Here is a 14,018-nt window from a genome sequence, read left to right as displayed (position 1 = left end):
AGAATTGGATGTTGTGATTAGAATTGGATGTTGTGATTGAAATTGACATAGAATGGCCTATTTATAAGCTAGTAATTGTAAATTTATTTATTAATTGTAACGGCTATTTTTGAATAATAACGGTAACATTTGAATTATAACGGTGATTTTGAATTATAACGGTAACATTTGAATTATAACGGTAACATTTGAATTATAACGGTAACATTTTGAATTATAACGGTGATTTTGAATTATAACGGTTATTTTGAATTATAACGGTTATTTTGAATTATAACGGTAACATTTGAATTATAACGGTGATTTTTGAATACTCAACTATATTAACATATTCATCTTCTTCCAGTTTTCAATCATCCTCATCTTCTTCTACTTTTGACTTATATTTTCTTCCTTATCTATCCACTAATGTCGACATCATCCACAATGGGGAGAAATCACCCAATTGAAGGACTTAACTTTAAGAATCAACGTTGCAATCTTTGCCGCAAAAACGCTATCATCATGATTTCCGAGTCAATTAATAATCCAATGAAAGCGTACTTTAAGTGTTTAGTTTGCAATAATTTTGTGTCGTGGTTGACTGAAGATCATTTGACAATAACAAAAAGGTTGGAGATAGCATGTGAAGATGAAGGTGATGACGCATCAAGTGGAAAAGCCATGAAAGAGCAAGTGATATGTTTGAAAGAGGAAATTTCGAGTTTGTCAAAGATGATGAAGTTTTATTTCAAGTGTATCTTGTATTTGTTTGTGTTTCTTATGTTAGCCATTGTTATGAAGTAGTGAGTATTTGCAAAAATTTCCAAATTTGTATTAGTTGTCATGAATTCCAGAAATTTCAGAAATTAGTAATTGTTATGATTTTCAATAATATATTACATTACACAAGTGAACTTAATAGTTTTTTCAATGCGAACAACTACTAACTGAGATAACTGTCGCACTATCAGAGACCTGACTTCTACGACGTCTTCTCGGAGTTTCTAACATGAACGCTTGCCAAATCTCAATGTTATGTTGGTACAAAGTCTCTAGGTGAACGACACTGGGATCTCGGAAGGTCAACCAAGTGGGATCAAGTGGCGGCATAGGGAGACTCTCAAGGGGGCTGCTAGAATGCAACCGCATCCAATGGCTATGATGTAGGACAAACCACAAAATACCACATGGTAGTCGGCCTTCAACTCGGGTCTTCAATGGCATGATAGTTTTGCAACTTCCTTCCCAAACATTCTTCCCGTCTCGCAGTGTATGACCAATCACACATATCGCCCAGTTGAACATCGTTGCAAAAACTAGCAAATCGTCACTACACATCCAATGGTCCTGCCCACAACTAATCTGCTGAAAAAACTCAACTCGTCGAAGTGCTAAATCCAACCCTTGACATACCGCTGAGTGGTGATAGAAAACCTCCATATAACTCTGCGTAGATAGAGTCGGTCCTCATCTCCCTCGAACACCATTCCCGCATAACTATATAATCTGTCTCTCGGCCTCGCTGGGCGTGCGATATTACCCGGAATCCACAATGACCGTCATCTCCAACATCCACCCAACCATCGAAGTGGCCCTACAAAACCTCAAGTATACCCCACCGTTTGACCCATGTTGATATAAAGCCAATGGTAAAGTTCCTTCCCAAAGGAGCACCGGGAGTTCCTGATTCGAAATCACCAATTCTTTGTTGAACCTCTGCATTTGTTGAACAGTGAGTACTTGGTGTCCCGAACTTCCTTTCTGCATGCTCAAAACCCGACTTGTTTCTAGTGGTTGAACCTCTTGGACGACCTTTCAGGTGCTCATTAATAGGGGGTGGCAAAATCTCTTGGTCCTCCGGGTGCTTTGGAAATCACGCAACAAGTCTATGGCCGCCCTTAGTTTAACCGGGTCACTGTGCCTCATATCATCCACTAATTCCTCCCATAAATCACCGTCATTTTTCGGCATTTGTTGAGGAATATCATACACCAATGTCTTCCAAAAGACATGAATATCCTCGAGATGGACCCTCCTACCTTTTCCGTGCAAAGATACCAAATTGCATGCACAAGGTAATCCATGAGTCGTTCGCATCACGTGTCGGCATCGATCATTCAATCCGATACCCAAACCAAGGCCTCTAGTAAGTTCTTTCTCCATTAACTCTATGGCCTTAGTAGACACGTTTCCTTGCAATAAGGAGAAAGTACGAGATGTTCTCCTAGGTTTACTCATTTCATCTTCGAGTTCTTTCTTAATCTTCGAGTGTTGACTTTCAAGCATGCCGTGGATACGGGACCACATGGAGTCAAGTGTGAGATGCTTTGACTTCAACCAAGCCTTCAATAGAGAATGTGCTGACTCAACACGGGAAGTTGCCGTGTTACCAAAATGTAAGACCTCGTTTGTATAGCATAAAACGAACTTCCCTGCGTGTTGACCCCAAGTTGTCCGTATATAATCCACCATTTGTGGCCACTTACGTTGGAAACACTGCCACGCACGCTGAAACGATTCCTCGGTAACTGAATTGATCACCCTAAACCAACCATCTTCATCATTTGAGATGACAAATTTCCTCATACTTTCAGTTTTGAATGTTGTCAAGGCTTTTGCATTGACGGCTTTGTTCACATGCCATCTACACAACAAATGCTCAGCCCGGGAAATACTTGCTCAAGAGCGCTGATCAAACCCAATTCCCGGTCGGTGACAAATACGGCGGGGACGCAACTCCGGTGGCATCTAAAATCGCAGCTAACTTTCTCAACAGCCACTTGTAATTCACGTCAGACTCGGAAGGAATCATCGCACATGCAATTAAGAAGGACGATCCCGTGGGTGTCACACCAACCATCTCAATGAGTGGATTCTGGTAAATGTTGGTTTTATAAGTCGAATCCATGAGGACCACATAAGGATAAGCCCGAAACAACTTAATCGCTTCAGGATGAGCCATGAAAATGCGAGTCAACTCTTTTGACTCCTCGGAATCAATCTCGTAGAAGTGGACGTATTTCGCTGCCACCGCTAGAGCCAACATTTGCTGAGCGGTGTTTCTTTCACCCATTTCTTCTTTCTTAATTTTCCTTGTTTCATTATACAGTTGGGTGCTTGACGGTTGAGGTTTATCAGGGGATCTCAAATGAAGACCATTTTTAATATCCCTCGGTTGAACCCCGGCCAATGTTTGTTGCCTAACATATGCCTTCTCTTCCGCGTCCAATCCCGCAAAGTGCCGATCCCCGTCCTTATAAACGGCTACGTTGTGGTTGTGTAGTCCACCACTCTCGGAGGTTAGAATGTTCCACACCACCGTCTCTTTATCATTTTTAGACACGAAATTTTGAACGACACGAATACGAAACTTGCATGAACACTTCTGCGACCTCCTTGGCTTTTCAAGATCGTCCGTTTCTTTTGGTTTACCATCTCTTTTACATCGAAAATAACTTGCCAACAACCCGTTCTTTTTCCTATTTTTAGCTCCGTTATTTGCTTTAACCAAAGCAAACCCATTCTCGAATGCGATTTTCTCGAGCCCAATTGAAAGCTTAAATCACGCGTTTGAAATCTATAGTAGTCTCGAACAACGGGTTGTAATAAATTGGATTATCGCCAAAATCCTCCCACGATTCCTGTTACAAGCAATAACGACTATAGTAAGACAATAAAAAGGAATCATATACTACATAAATTGCGTAAAACGAAAGAAAAACATGTAAAAACGACTTATTCATGCCTAAAACACGAGACCCAACAAACGACCGCGGCCAAACATTACTTTCTATCGATCAACCGCAGACGAACAACGAAAACCAACTTTAATCCACGGCCAAACAATGAAAATCAACATTTGACCACGGCCAAACAATGAAAATCAACATTTGACCACGGCCAAACAATGAAATCCAACGTTTGACCACGGCCAAACATTGAATTCCAACGTTTGACCACGGCCAAACATTGGAATCCAACGTTGGACCATGGCCAAACGTGGAATTCCATTGTTTGGTCCGTGGCAAACGTTGGTTTCCAACGTTTGGTCCGTGGTCTGAACGTTGGTTTCCAAATTTGGCCATGGTTCATCTTTCGGGGGACATTTTTTAGATTACGCAACAAATTCAAACATTCCCTACTACTAAGTTAATACGTCAATTAATTCAACTATCGAATAGAATGAACGATGCGCAAAAAAAAATTGAAAAATTAAGCAAATGATTAAGTTGTTTACGTACCGTTGAATCGAGATTAGACATATTGTTAATTGTTGTTGTTGTTGTTTGTTTTGAATTTAGTTGAGTTTGAGAGAATTTTTTTTAGAGAGATAAAGTCATAAGGGCACTCATCGTCTTTTTTATGAAAAACGTCGTCGATATTTACTAAAACGTCGTCGATATAAATCAGCCCCCTTTATTTATTTTTATGGAATAAAAATAGCCAATCTCTAAATATCCAGAGGGGGGAAAAAGGCAGTAAGCGGCCAAGACGAAGAGAGTAGTTTTTTTACCTTTTTATTTTACTTAAATACGGAGTACTAAATTCGTTTTTAAATTTAGTAGTACACAAATAATAGGACTTTGGTAACAATTTAATTTGCATCAAAATAACTCACGCCGAGTACTATATACGGAGTATATTAATTTGATTTTCAACCACCAGTATTTTTATCTTTATTTGTCTTTAGTTTTCTAACATATGTGAATGTTTAAGTACAATACTTCGTGCATGTATTATTTTGTTATTTTAAGTGTCGATCTCTTTTTATCTAAATTTTGATGTTTAACTTAACATCCTATTTTTATTCATTTATAGGTATCATGGCACGGAGAAAGCTTGAATCTCTCACAAAGGTAATTTTATAGGGTTTTGTTAATGTTTTGACGTTCTAAAAGGTATATTAACAACCAATTTTTAATGTATGTGTAGAACGTGTGCGCAAACTCAACCATATAAGTTGTTGTGTACGTCACCGAGGTAATTTAAGATGATGATAGTTATTAGTTACTACGTATTATTTGATTGATCAACAAATACATTGTACAAATGTGTTGTACTTCATTCGTTAATATACTCCTATTACGGAGTATATTAAATCTGTGATTATTTTGCCGTTGTATATATTGTTGAGAAAAAATTCATTAAAAATTATGAAAGTACGGAGTAATAATTGACAAACTTCGAGAAGTTGCTTATACATTTATTGGTGTGTTATTGATAACTTTTTTTTTTATTTTGCAGGATGTATTTGCTTTAATCAAGTCGTAACTTCACAAACAACTCTTGCTTGGTAACAAAATTGTCGATGCAATTGTGTGTCGGATAGTTAGTAAAGAAAGCTTTTTTCGAGCGATTATAGAGAGTCCAGTATTGAATATTGTTCATAAGTATAAGAATTGACCCTACCAACCGATATGTTAATATATAATTTGGAGTATTTTTTAGACGAGCAAGTCTGCGAAGCACCTTGAAATTGTAGTAGCATATACAAATGATTTTTTTTTGGGTGTGAGAAGCATATACAAATGATACAACTAAAAAGAAATGAATTATCGCTATTATTATTCTTACAAACTAATTAAGAAGCTACATATTTTTTTCGACACTTTATACCTATAATTAATGGTAGTATACTGTTTTGAAGTTCATTATGTTAGATATGTACCGTAATCTATGTATTTGGTTTGGCTTTGCCAGAGTCATTCTCCCACTTAACTTCAAATTAGCGGTACATGATTTTCCAGATAGACATTTTGTATTCTCTACGCTTCTTATGGTATGTATTTCAATAGTATTTATTATATTTTTTTGATAGATGAACCATCTCAACCAAAACCTTAAGGTGATGGTTGAGGTCCAACTATTATAAATATTCCTAATACGCTCCCTCACTCAAATGCCCGTCGGGCTTGAAGAGTGGTTAGTTGTGCACCGGCTCCCCCCGTATTTGAGGTTGCCAGGATTTGAACCCGTGACTTTCGGTCACACTGGCTCTGATATCATGATAGATGAACCATCTCAACCAAAACCTTAAGGTGATGGTTGAGGCCCAACTATTATAAATATTCCTAATATTTTCCATCCCATTTTTATTGTACTACTTCCCTTTTTGTGAAACATTCATGTTAGAAAAACCCTAAATAAATTAAGAGGATTTTTATTGTCCTACTTTCCTTTTTGTGAATGATTTAACAAATAAGATAACATTACTACTCTACCCCTCTAATTAAGAATAAGAGTGACATCAACCCCTCTAATTAAGAATAAGAGTGACATCATACTAAATTAAGTAAGGAGACAATAAAAATAGGATAAATTTTAGAAAAATAAGAACAATAAAAATGAGATGGATGGAGTATTTGGTAAAGAAACAAAAATATTGGTTTCATTTAAATTTGATCGTTGTATTTTCTAAGTAAGTTTGACAATATAGTAATCTAAATTGCTTATGTAGTGATGCTTATGAGCCTTCTTTATTCTGTGAGTTGGCTACCCTAAGAACTTGACCGAGAGTCCTAAAAAAAAAATTAAAGACACATTTATATTTAGATGTTTTAATATTATTATGTCGAGTAAAGCTTAAAATATTTACGTATAATTTATAAATGTGTTGTAATTGGTCTTATCCTTCACTTAAACCTAAGTCAAACAGATTAATTTGGTAGAAAAACATTAATACCTTCATATTTATGATTTTAGCTTTTATTGTTTAATAATAATAGAAGTTTGATTAATACAAAAATAGTTTGTGTTAATATATTGAAGTGTCAGTTATATACAAGCATATTCTATAAAAAAAATATATATAGGCCCGTGCATCGCACGGACATTAAATCTAGTATATATATATAAAAGAGGCTTTTTTCAGGCATTTTAAGAGTCTCCACGTTTTATATAACACTAAAATTAAAATAATCACTAAATTAATCTTTAAAAATCATGTTGGATATAACACCTTTTTGTCCTCAATAAAACGCTCAAATTAAAAACACTCAAATTAAAATAATCAATAACAGCCTTTTGTGCTCAACTATTTTTTTCCACGTTCTACCATAAAACAAACACTATTAAAAAAGTCCCAAATATTATCTTAAGTTGATTACTACATTAAAAAATCTGATTACAAAATATTATTTTATCCCTATGTTCACAACTATATGGAAAAATATCTTCTCTTTCGGAATACGGAATATACAAAAATATATAAAATATATACTTTCCCCAGTCTACCATAAATCAAATACTACATTAAAAATTGGTTTACAGCCTGTTGTCTTCATCCTCTCAGACGATCTTCCATGCCATCACTCTTATCTTTTATCTCATACATTCCTAATCCTATAATAACAGAAAGATTTGTAAAGTTACTATATAAATAACCTAATATCAACGTTGAGAAACCTGTGAAAAAGAATAGCGTACAAACTCTTTAATCAACCATGGCACCAAGGTGTGTTCTCCATGTGTAGCTTTGTGTTCTCCATCTGTAGCTTTAGTACCGTTTCAGTACCTGCATCCAATTACTATTACGTTCATTTATATTATATTAACTTGAATTTTTCTCTACAACAGATCTTATTCGATGATCAATGAACTAAGACCCACATCTCCTGACAATGAAGACTCCGGCAGTAACGATTTGAAAATCAAGGTTCGTGTCACAAGATTGTGCAAAGTTCATAGTCCAAGTAACAAAGCTGAACTTCTTTATGTCTCTATCGTCCTCATAGATGAAGAGGTAACAAACTATTCTATATTCTATCTCCTCTGTCCATATACCTTACTTTTACCACATGTGGCAACCAACTGACTTCCAACTATATGTTTACAGGGAGGATACGTGCAGGCAACCATCCCAGGTTATTTTTGGAAACGCTTCCAACCAAAAATTTGTGATGGAAAAATCCATATCCTCAAGAACTTTGAGGTTATCGCAAACAGGAGTATGCATCGTGTTGTAAGCGACAACAAGATTATGCTGAAATTCTTTTACTCTACTTTTGCCAAGGCCATGGCATTAGAAGATAGTACTATACCTACTCATAGATTCGACTTCATTCCATTCGACTGCCTAGATCAGCGGCGTGATAATCACTACATACTCACGGGTATTTAAACTTACCTTAATTAACGGTCTGTAATTAATATCTACCATTCTAATTTCACTCTGTAATTTACAGATCTATATGGGGTGGTTGTCGACGAGAAACCCGGAAGCAATTATTTTGCAATAGTTATTGAAAATGAAGTGTATGTACCCGACCTTTGGACTATAATCTATATGCTTTACCTTTCTCTTTCCCTCCAAAACTTTATAATCTTCTTTAATTCTTATACAGGGGTGATGAAGTAAGAATTACATTATGGGATCAGTGTCTCGCCGACTATCATCTACAAAAGGAAAAACTGTCTGGTTCTAATTTACCTACCATAGCCGTCGTCACATCTCTGACGGTAAAGAACTATAATGGTAAGTATGTAATTTATTCACTACCATGCTTCTAACTGTATTTCAGACCATATCACCCAATTCATTTGATTTAAAAAAATTTCAGGATACAATAGTCTAGCAACTTCGTCAACAAGTAGTCTATACCTCAATCTGGACTTCCCTGAAGTGAACACACTGAGTACAATTTATAGCGAGAAGAATGGCGAGTTGAAACACAAGTCAGTTAGACATGAAATCATCCAAAAAGATATATCAAGCCTCTTAGAGTATGCAGAATCTGAGTACAAGAAGGTATAAATTTATTAACTATCCTTTTGTTTTTCCTTCTCCTTTGGTTCACTAAGCCCTTTATTAACCTTTTTGGGACAACCAGGATCTCATATGTTACTGCACCGCTAAAGTAAAAGGTATCCCGAGAGAAAAACTGACACGGCTATCGCAACCCTATAAAAGATAAAACCTAACGGTCTCAACTAAAATGTAGCAGAGGCAGTCGAGTATCGAATCCACAGGGAGGAAATGTAATTATAGCTGTCTATTCTAATCCTATGGTAACAATTGGGGGTTGTTTAAATTTTGGTTTCTAAACTACGAGAATTAAAGCGGTAAATTACGATTTAACTATCAAGAAGAGAGGGACATGTCGGGATTTCGGTTCACTACGGTAGTCCAACAACTCAGCAGTAAATGACTCAGACGAACTAATGTGAGACGGATGTTAGAAGGTCCTTTCGGTCCACTTCCTACCCTAAAATACCACTAACTTAACTTTCGTCCTCATTAGGGTAGTCTACTGTTTATAGCAGGCCTATTTAGTCCAATCTTTCGATCCAGGATTAATTGTAGCCAGTTTAATGGGTGACATAGAAGCGTGCACTCAACTAGGTCGGGAATTACAGTTAAATTGCTATAGTGACAGGGTCTTTTAATCAATTCGTCCAATTCATTCACTACGTCGTCATTTTTCTACCGCAGATTCCCTAATCCCAACATGAAGGGGTTTAGCTACTCATATTCTTAATTAAACTAACAAAGAAATAAAATTCCAACAAAAACATGATGAATAACGAAGAAATTGCAATAATAGATGAACTAGGGCAAAAGAATAAATAAGGCAAACAAGGAATTAATGCAACAAGAAGGTTAACTATTATTGAGAGAAGAAAGGAGATTACAATCCAAGCAAATTCCGGCGTAAAGAACCCGAAATCCAATGAAGCAATCCCGAAATAAGAGTAGCAGTAGAAAGTAAAAAGTAACGTAGGAAAAGTAACAGTAGTTCTAGTGCAGAAGATTAGATAAAAGAGATAGTCAAAAAAGAATTGCTAATAACCTAATTAACTTAGGTTTAAATAGAAAAAAAAGAACTAAAGTCTACGGAAATAACAACTCACGGACTAATCAAAAGCTCATTGCCCGTGAAAACCTCTCGATCGAGTAGGTTAAACCACTCGATCGACTAACATTCCTGCAAAAGTCCCTCGATCGACCAAATGGGTACTCGATCGAGGACTTGGTCATATGCAGCTTACTCGATCGAGTAAGGGATAGTTCGATCGAGCATCAGGGGGTCTAAAAACCACTCGATCGACCAAGGTGTAGCTCGTTCGAGTGCTTTTATCTTCAATTCAGCTCACGTCTTCACCCAAGTGCCTCGTAGTGCGTGCCAAGACACTTCCAAATGCAGTAACTCACTCTGGGTCAATCCCGTCTCCTCTAAATGCATGCAAAAAGGACGAAAAGGAGTATGGTTCCACCACTTTCGCGATCATTCCTACAAAAAGGACAAAATACACCAAAGTAGCCAATTCGGGGCAAAATACTATAAAAATAGTATAGAAAAGCATAGAAATACGTCTTTGAAATAGGCCAAAAAGACTATACATTAGGCACGTATCAAATCTTCCCAAACCAAACCTTTACTCGCCCTCGAGTAAACTCAAAACTAAACTAATGGAACGGAAATGATAACTCGAGCTAGCTTAACTTGTCTACCGAACCGATTTAATGCAACAAAAATCAACGATTAAAGCCAAGCGATCGAGACGCAAAACGAATTATAAGCTGTTTAGAAATAAAGCTGACCTATCGATCTTGCAAGACCAACAAAACTGGACTCTCACGTGGTCACTCTTCTCTCATGAAGCAAAGGGCGAATGTAATATGTAGAAGAGAGAAGAAGGGACAGTCACTCACCTAACTGCGACCTACATAGCATGCATGCAACAAAAATGAAAGACAATTCAAGTACTAATGCACACACTCCAACCAATAATGTCCGTCACAGCCGAGGGTATGCAAATAATATGGGAATAGTGAGGTTCAGGTGAGAAAAGGCAAAACAAGTTATGAAAATGTGGAGGTAAAAGCGTCAAGCTAGTTCCTAACAGGACCATAATGAAACCATCCGGATCTCAAACTGACTGAAAAACTAAGTACTAGTGCCCTTCACTTGGCACAAAACTCACTAGACTCAAAGCACAATCTCCTCAAAAAAAATATAGGATAGAACGGAGGAGTCAGACGGTTACAACTGAACAACAACTCTTGTCGATTGTACATCTTCGAACATCTTCTCAACTCTGACAAGAGGGTACAACTTTTTTTTTTCACAATTTCTCTTTCTTCTTTTTCGATTCAACTCTCTTTTTTCTGTTTTTCATGTAATTTTTTTCTTTTTTTTTTTCTCTTTTTTTTTTTCGATTCTTTCTTCTTTCACGTTTCCTCTTTTTTTTTTCTTTTCTTTTTTCAATACTTTTTTTTTTTCTTTCCTCCTTCCTTAATTCATACACCAACTCCAACAAGAATTACGGACCAAACTGCAATGGAAGACATACCACAAAAGACAAACTAACTAGCTTGACTAGGCAGGCTTAGTTTGGAATGTAGCTAATGGGTCAAAAAGGCAAGTTTTGGCTAAAGTGGAGCTAAATGGGTGTAAGATATAAAGAAAGGGGAATTTGCAAGACCCTCCCTGCATGTGACACCAACCACAAACCCGAATATGTGCATTTGATGAGAAATTGAATGTCATAAATGTGCAAATGAGACAAACATGCTATGCAAGGAGTACTACTCTCAAAATTTCTAATGAACTGGTCATGAATGTCACCAGTTATGGCTCTAAAACTCAGAATTTTTAAGTAGTTTGCCAGTTTATAGGTCAAGTCTAAACGGTCAGCTTATATTTGAACAGAAATTCGTAGATTATGCGTATGACAAGGCTAAAGACTATCAATAAAAGTGCAAGGCTCAAGTAATATGACAAGTTATAGTGCAATTTCATCACGGAAATCTACCGTTCCGACTCAACCTATATGCAAAAATAAACGTGCAATGTTTTTGAATTTTTGAAATTTTTCTAATTTTTTTGATTTTTTTGATTTTTATTGAAAATAAACAACAATGCAGGCAAGAAATTAAACGTGAATGCAAAACAAATGCAGATGCAGACTCAAAAGGATGCAATACCCTCCCCAAACCAAAACGGACAACGCCCTCGTTGTCCTCCAGCATACACCAGCAGAAAAATGGGGGATGGGGGTATACAACCAGCAGAATAAAAATAAAGGAGACAAAATGAAAAGAGTAATGTACATACAAAAGCGAACTTCCCCAAACCAACGAAAATCGGGAAGTGAGTAGACCGATAGACTACTCGTCGTCGGTACCGCCGTCTCCTAGGTACTCCGACTCAACAAAACGGTCTCCCCAAACCAGCAACAGACAAGCTGGAAACTCAGTCGTCATCTCCAGGCTGATCCTCCGGACCGGGTGTGAACGGGGGATCACTCTCCTCCTCTCTCGCAGCTCGTGTGCCGCCGTCGGCCAGAATCGCACCTCTCGTGCTCGGTGTCTCCTCCGCTCCTCCTCCGAGTCGAAGGTAGTGGAGGGTACCCGTCCGCTGGGTATCGGTAGAAGGAGGGATGTGGCCACCCCTCTGGGCCCGGTCGCCGTGCTCGGATGTGGTACTCGTAGAGCGGGAATACAGCCAAAGCCATATCCCATCTCATCTCAGTAATGTACCTGCACATATCCAAAAGCAAGGCATCACGACGCCCTTGGTCCAGGACCTCGGGCGCCCCTAAAACAGGAGGGCAGACAAAATTGGCCGGAAAGGCCGGATCGGAGGGAGGTGGAGTGAGTGAAGGTGTAGGTGTGGGAGTCGGTGTGGGTCCAGTCTAAGTCTGAGTCTGGGCCGGAGTCTGAGCCTGAGAGCTAGAAGTCGCTCCGGCCTCCCGCTTCCTCTTCCTAGAAGAAGAAGTAGGGGTAAAGGTGAGGTGGTAGGTGGGTGGAGGTGGCCTCGCTCCCTCAGCAGCAGACGGGAGCGATAAGAGTGGAGGAAGGGTAGAGCACGGCAAGGTGACAGACGTGGAACCACAAATCTTCCACGTCCTCGCGCTCCCCTTCGCCTTTGGGAACCAGGCGAAGTCGGTCATGGCTCCCAGGCCAAGGTAAGCCATCCTATCCGGTGCAGTAAGTCCAGGCTCAGTGGGGTAAAGGTGGCGGGCAATCCTAGTCACTAGCCCGCCGCAGACAACAGCGGTCTTGACCCGAGTCCCAATTCCGTTCCAATGCTGAGCTACTAGATAGGCAATGTTTAGAACAAACGGTGCCGTAGTCAATGTTGAGGTACCTGCGAGAATCGCTAGCTCGGTGTTGGTCACGTTATTGGGCTCGGTCACACCCAAAGATGGTCTCTCCTATCAGACGCAAGTAGTAATGGGGGGCAGGTAAGTGAACGTGAGCTCCCTTCCGTGAGGAGAAGGGGGTGTGAGAAAGTGCAGCCCAAAGTGGCTGAAGGAGGTCTCGAGGTGGGTCGGTGGGACCGTCACTAACTAGGCCTAAAACCTGCCCAAACCTGGCCAAAGTCCAGTGGTGCGACTCATTGCGGAGTCGAAAGTGAATGCAAGAACTGGAGTGGTCGGATCGTAAGAGTCGGTGTCAAAAGAATAGGAGCCGAAAAACTCGTAAGTAGGGGTACGAATAGCGACTTCCCGCATGGTGATCGGGACCCGACATACCCGTCCCGTTCAACAAACTACAGACCTCCTCATAAATTCCTAAGGTCTCTAGGTCAGTCCGTGCAAGGAAACGGGTGGAGGAGAGGGGGCAACGAAGTAAAGCGGCTAACCGAGTCCGGTGGTCCGCTGAAGTAAAACGTACCGTGGGCATCCGGGTAAAGGAGTGAGAGCGCCCTCTCCCGTAACATCGCCTCGGAAGGGCTGGAAGTGATGGCTAATCGGCTAACTGCGATGCGGCCTCGGTGGCGGATATACAGGCGTCGGGAAACGAGGAGTGAATCCTCGTTCCAAATGGAGAAGGTCTGGCGGGGGTAGAAGTGCTAGCCGAGCGCGGTGGTGACTAAGGCGAGCCGATGGCGGCAGGGGGCCACCGACTCGCTCACGGCCGATCGAAGTGGTCTTTGTGGAAGGCGAGAACCGCATCCATCCCGCAAATGTAAAAGGGCATGATAAGAAAAGATTGCTGCGACCGTGGTTAAAACAACCCGCTAACCAACATGTGACAAGAAATAAAAGGCCCTATCACCAAGAAATCCGACTTCCAAAGATACAAAATC

General features: G+C 39.3%; 1 protein-coding gene across 1 annotated transcript; it reads left to right on the top strand.

Annotated features, from left to right (window-relative positions):
• Positions 1-7,424: 7,424 nt before the first annotated feature.
• On the top strand, positions 7,425-8,734 carry LOC141587874 (replication protein A 70 kDa DNA-binding subunit A-like). The gene is made up of 6 exons (XM_074409341.1): positions 7,425-7,435; positions 7,558-7,723; positions 7,817-8,093; positions 8,166-8,235; positions 8,325-8,455; positions 8,541-8,734. The coding sequence occupies exons 1-6, from the start codon at positions 7,425-7,427 to the stop codon at positions 8,732-8,734; spliced, it is 849 nt and encodes a 282-aa protein (XP_074265442.1).
• Positions 8,735-14,018: the final 5,284 nt, after the last annotated feature.

This window comes from Silene latifolia, chromosome 6 (genome assembly GCF_048544455.1).
Source record: "Silene latifolia isolate original U9 population chromosome 6, ASM4854445v1, whole genome shotgun sequence".
Lineage (NCBI taxonomy): Eukaryota > Viridiplantae > Streptophyta > Magnoliopsida > Caryophyllales > Caryophyllaceae > Silene > Silene latifolia.
Note: the sequence above shows the minus strand (reverse complement) of the source record. Positions and strands in the feature narration are given on the sequence as shown.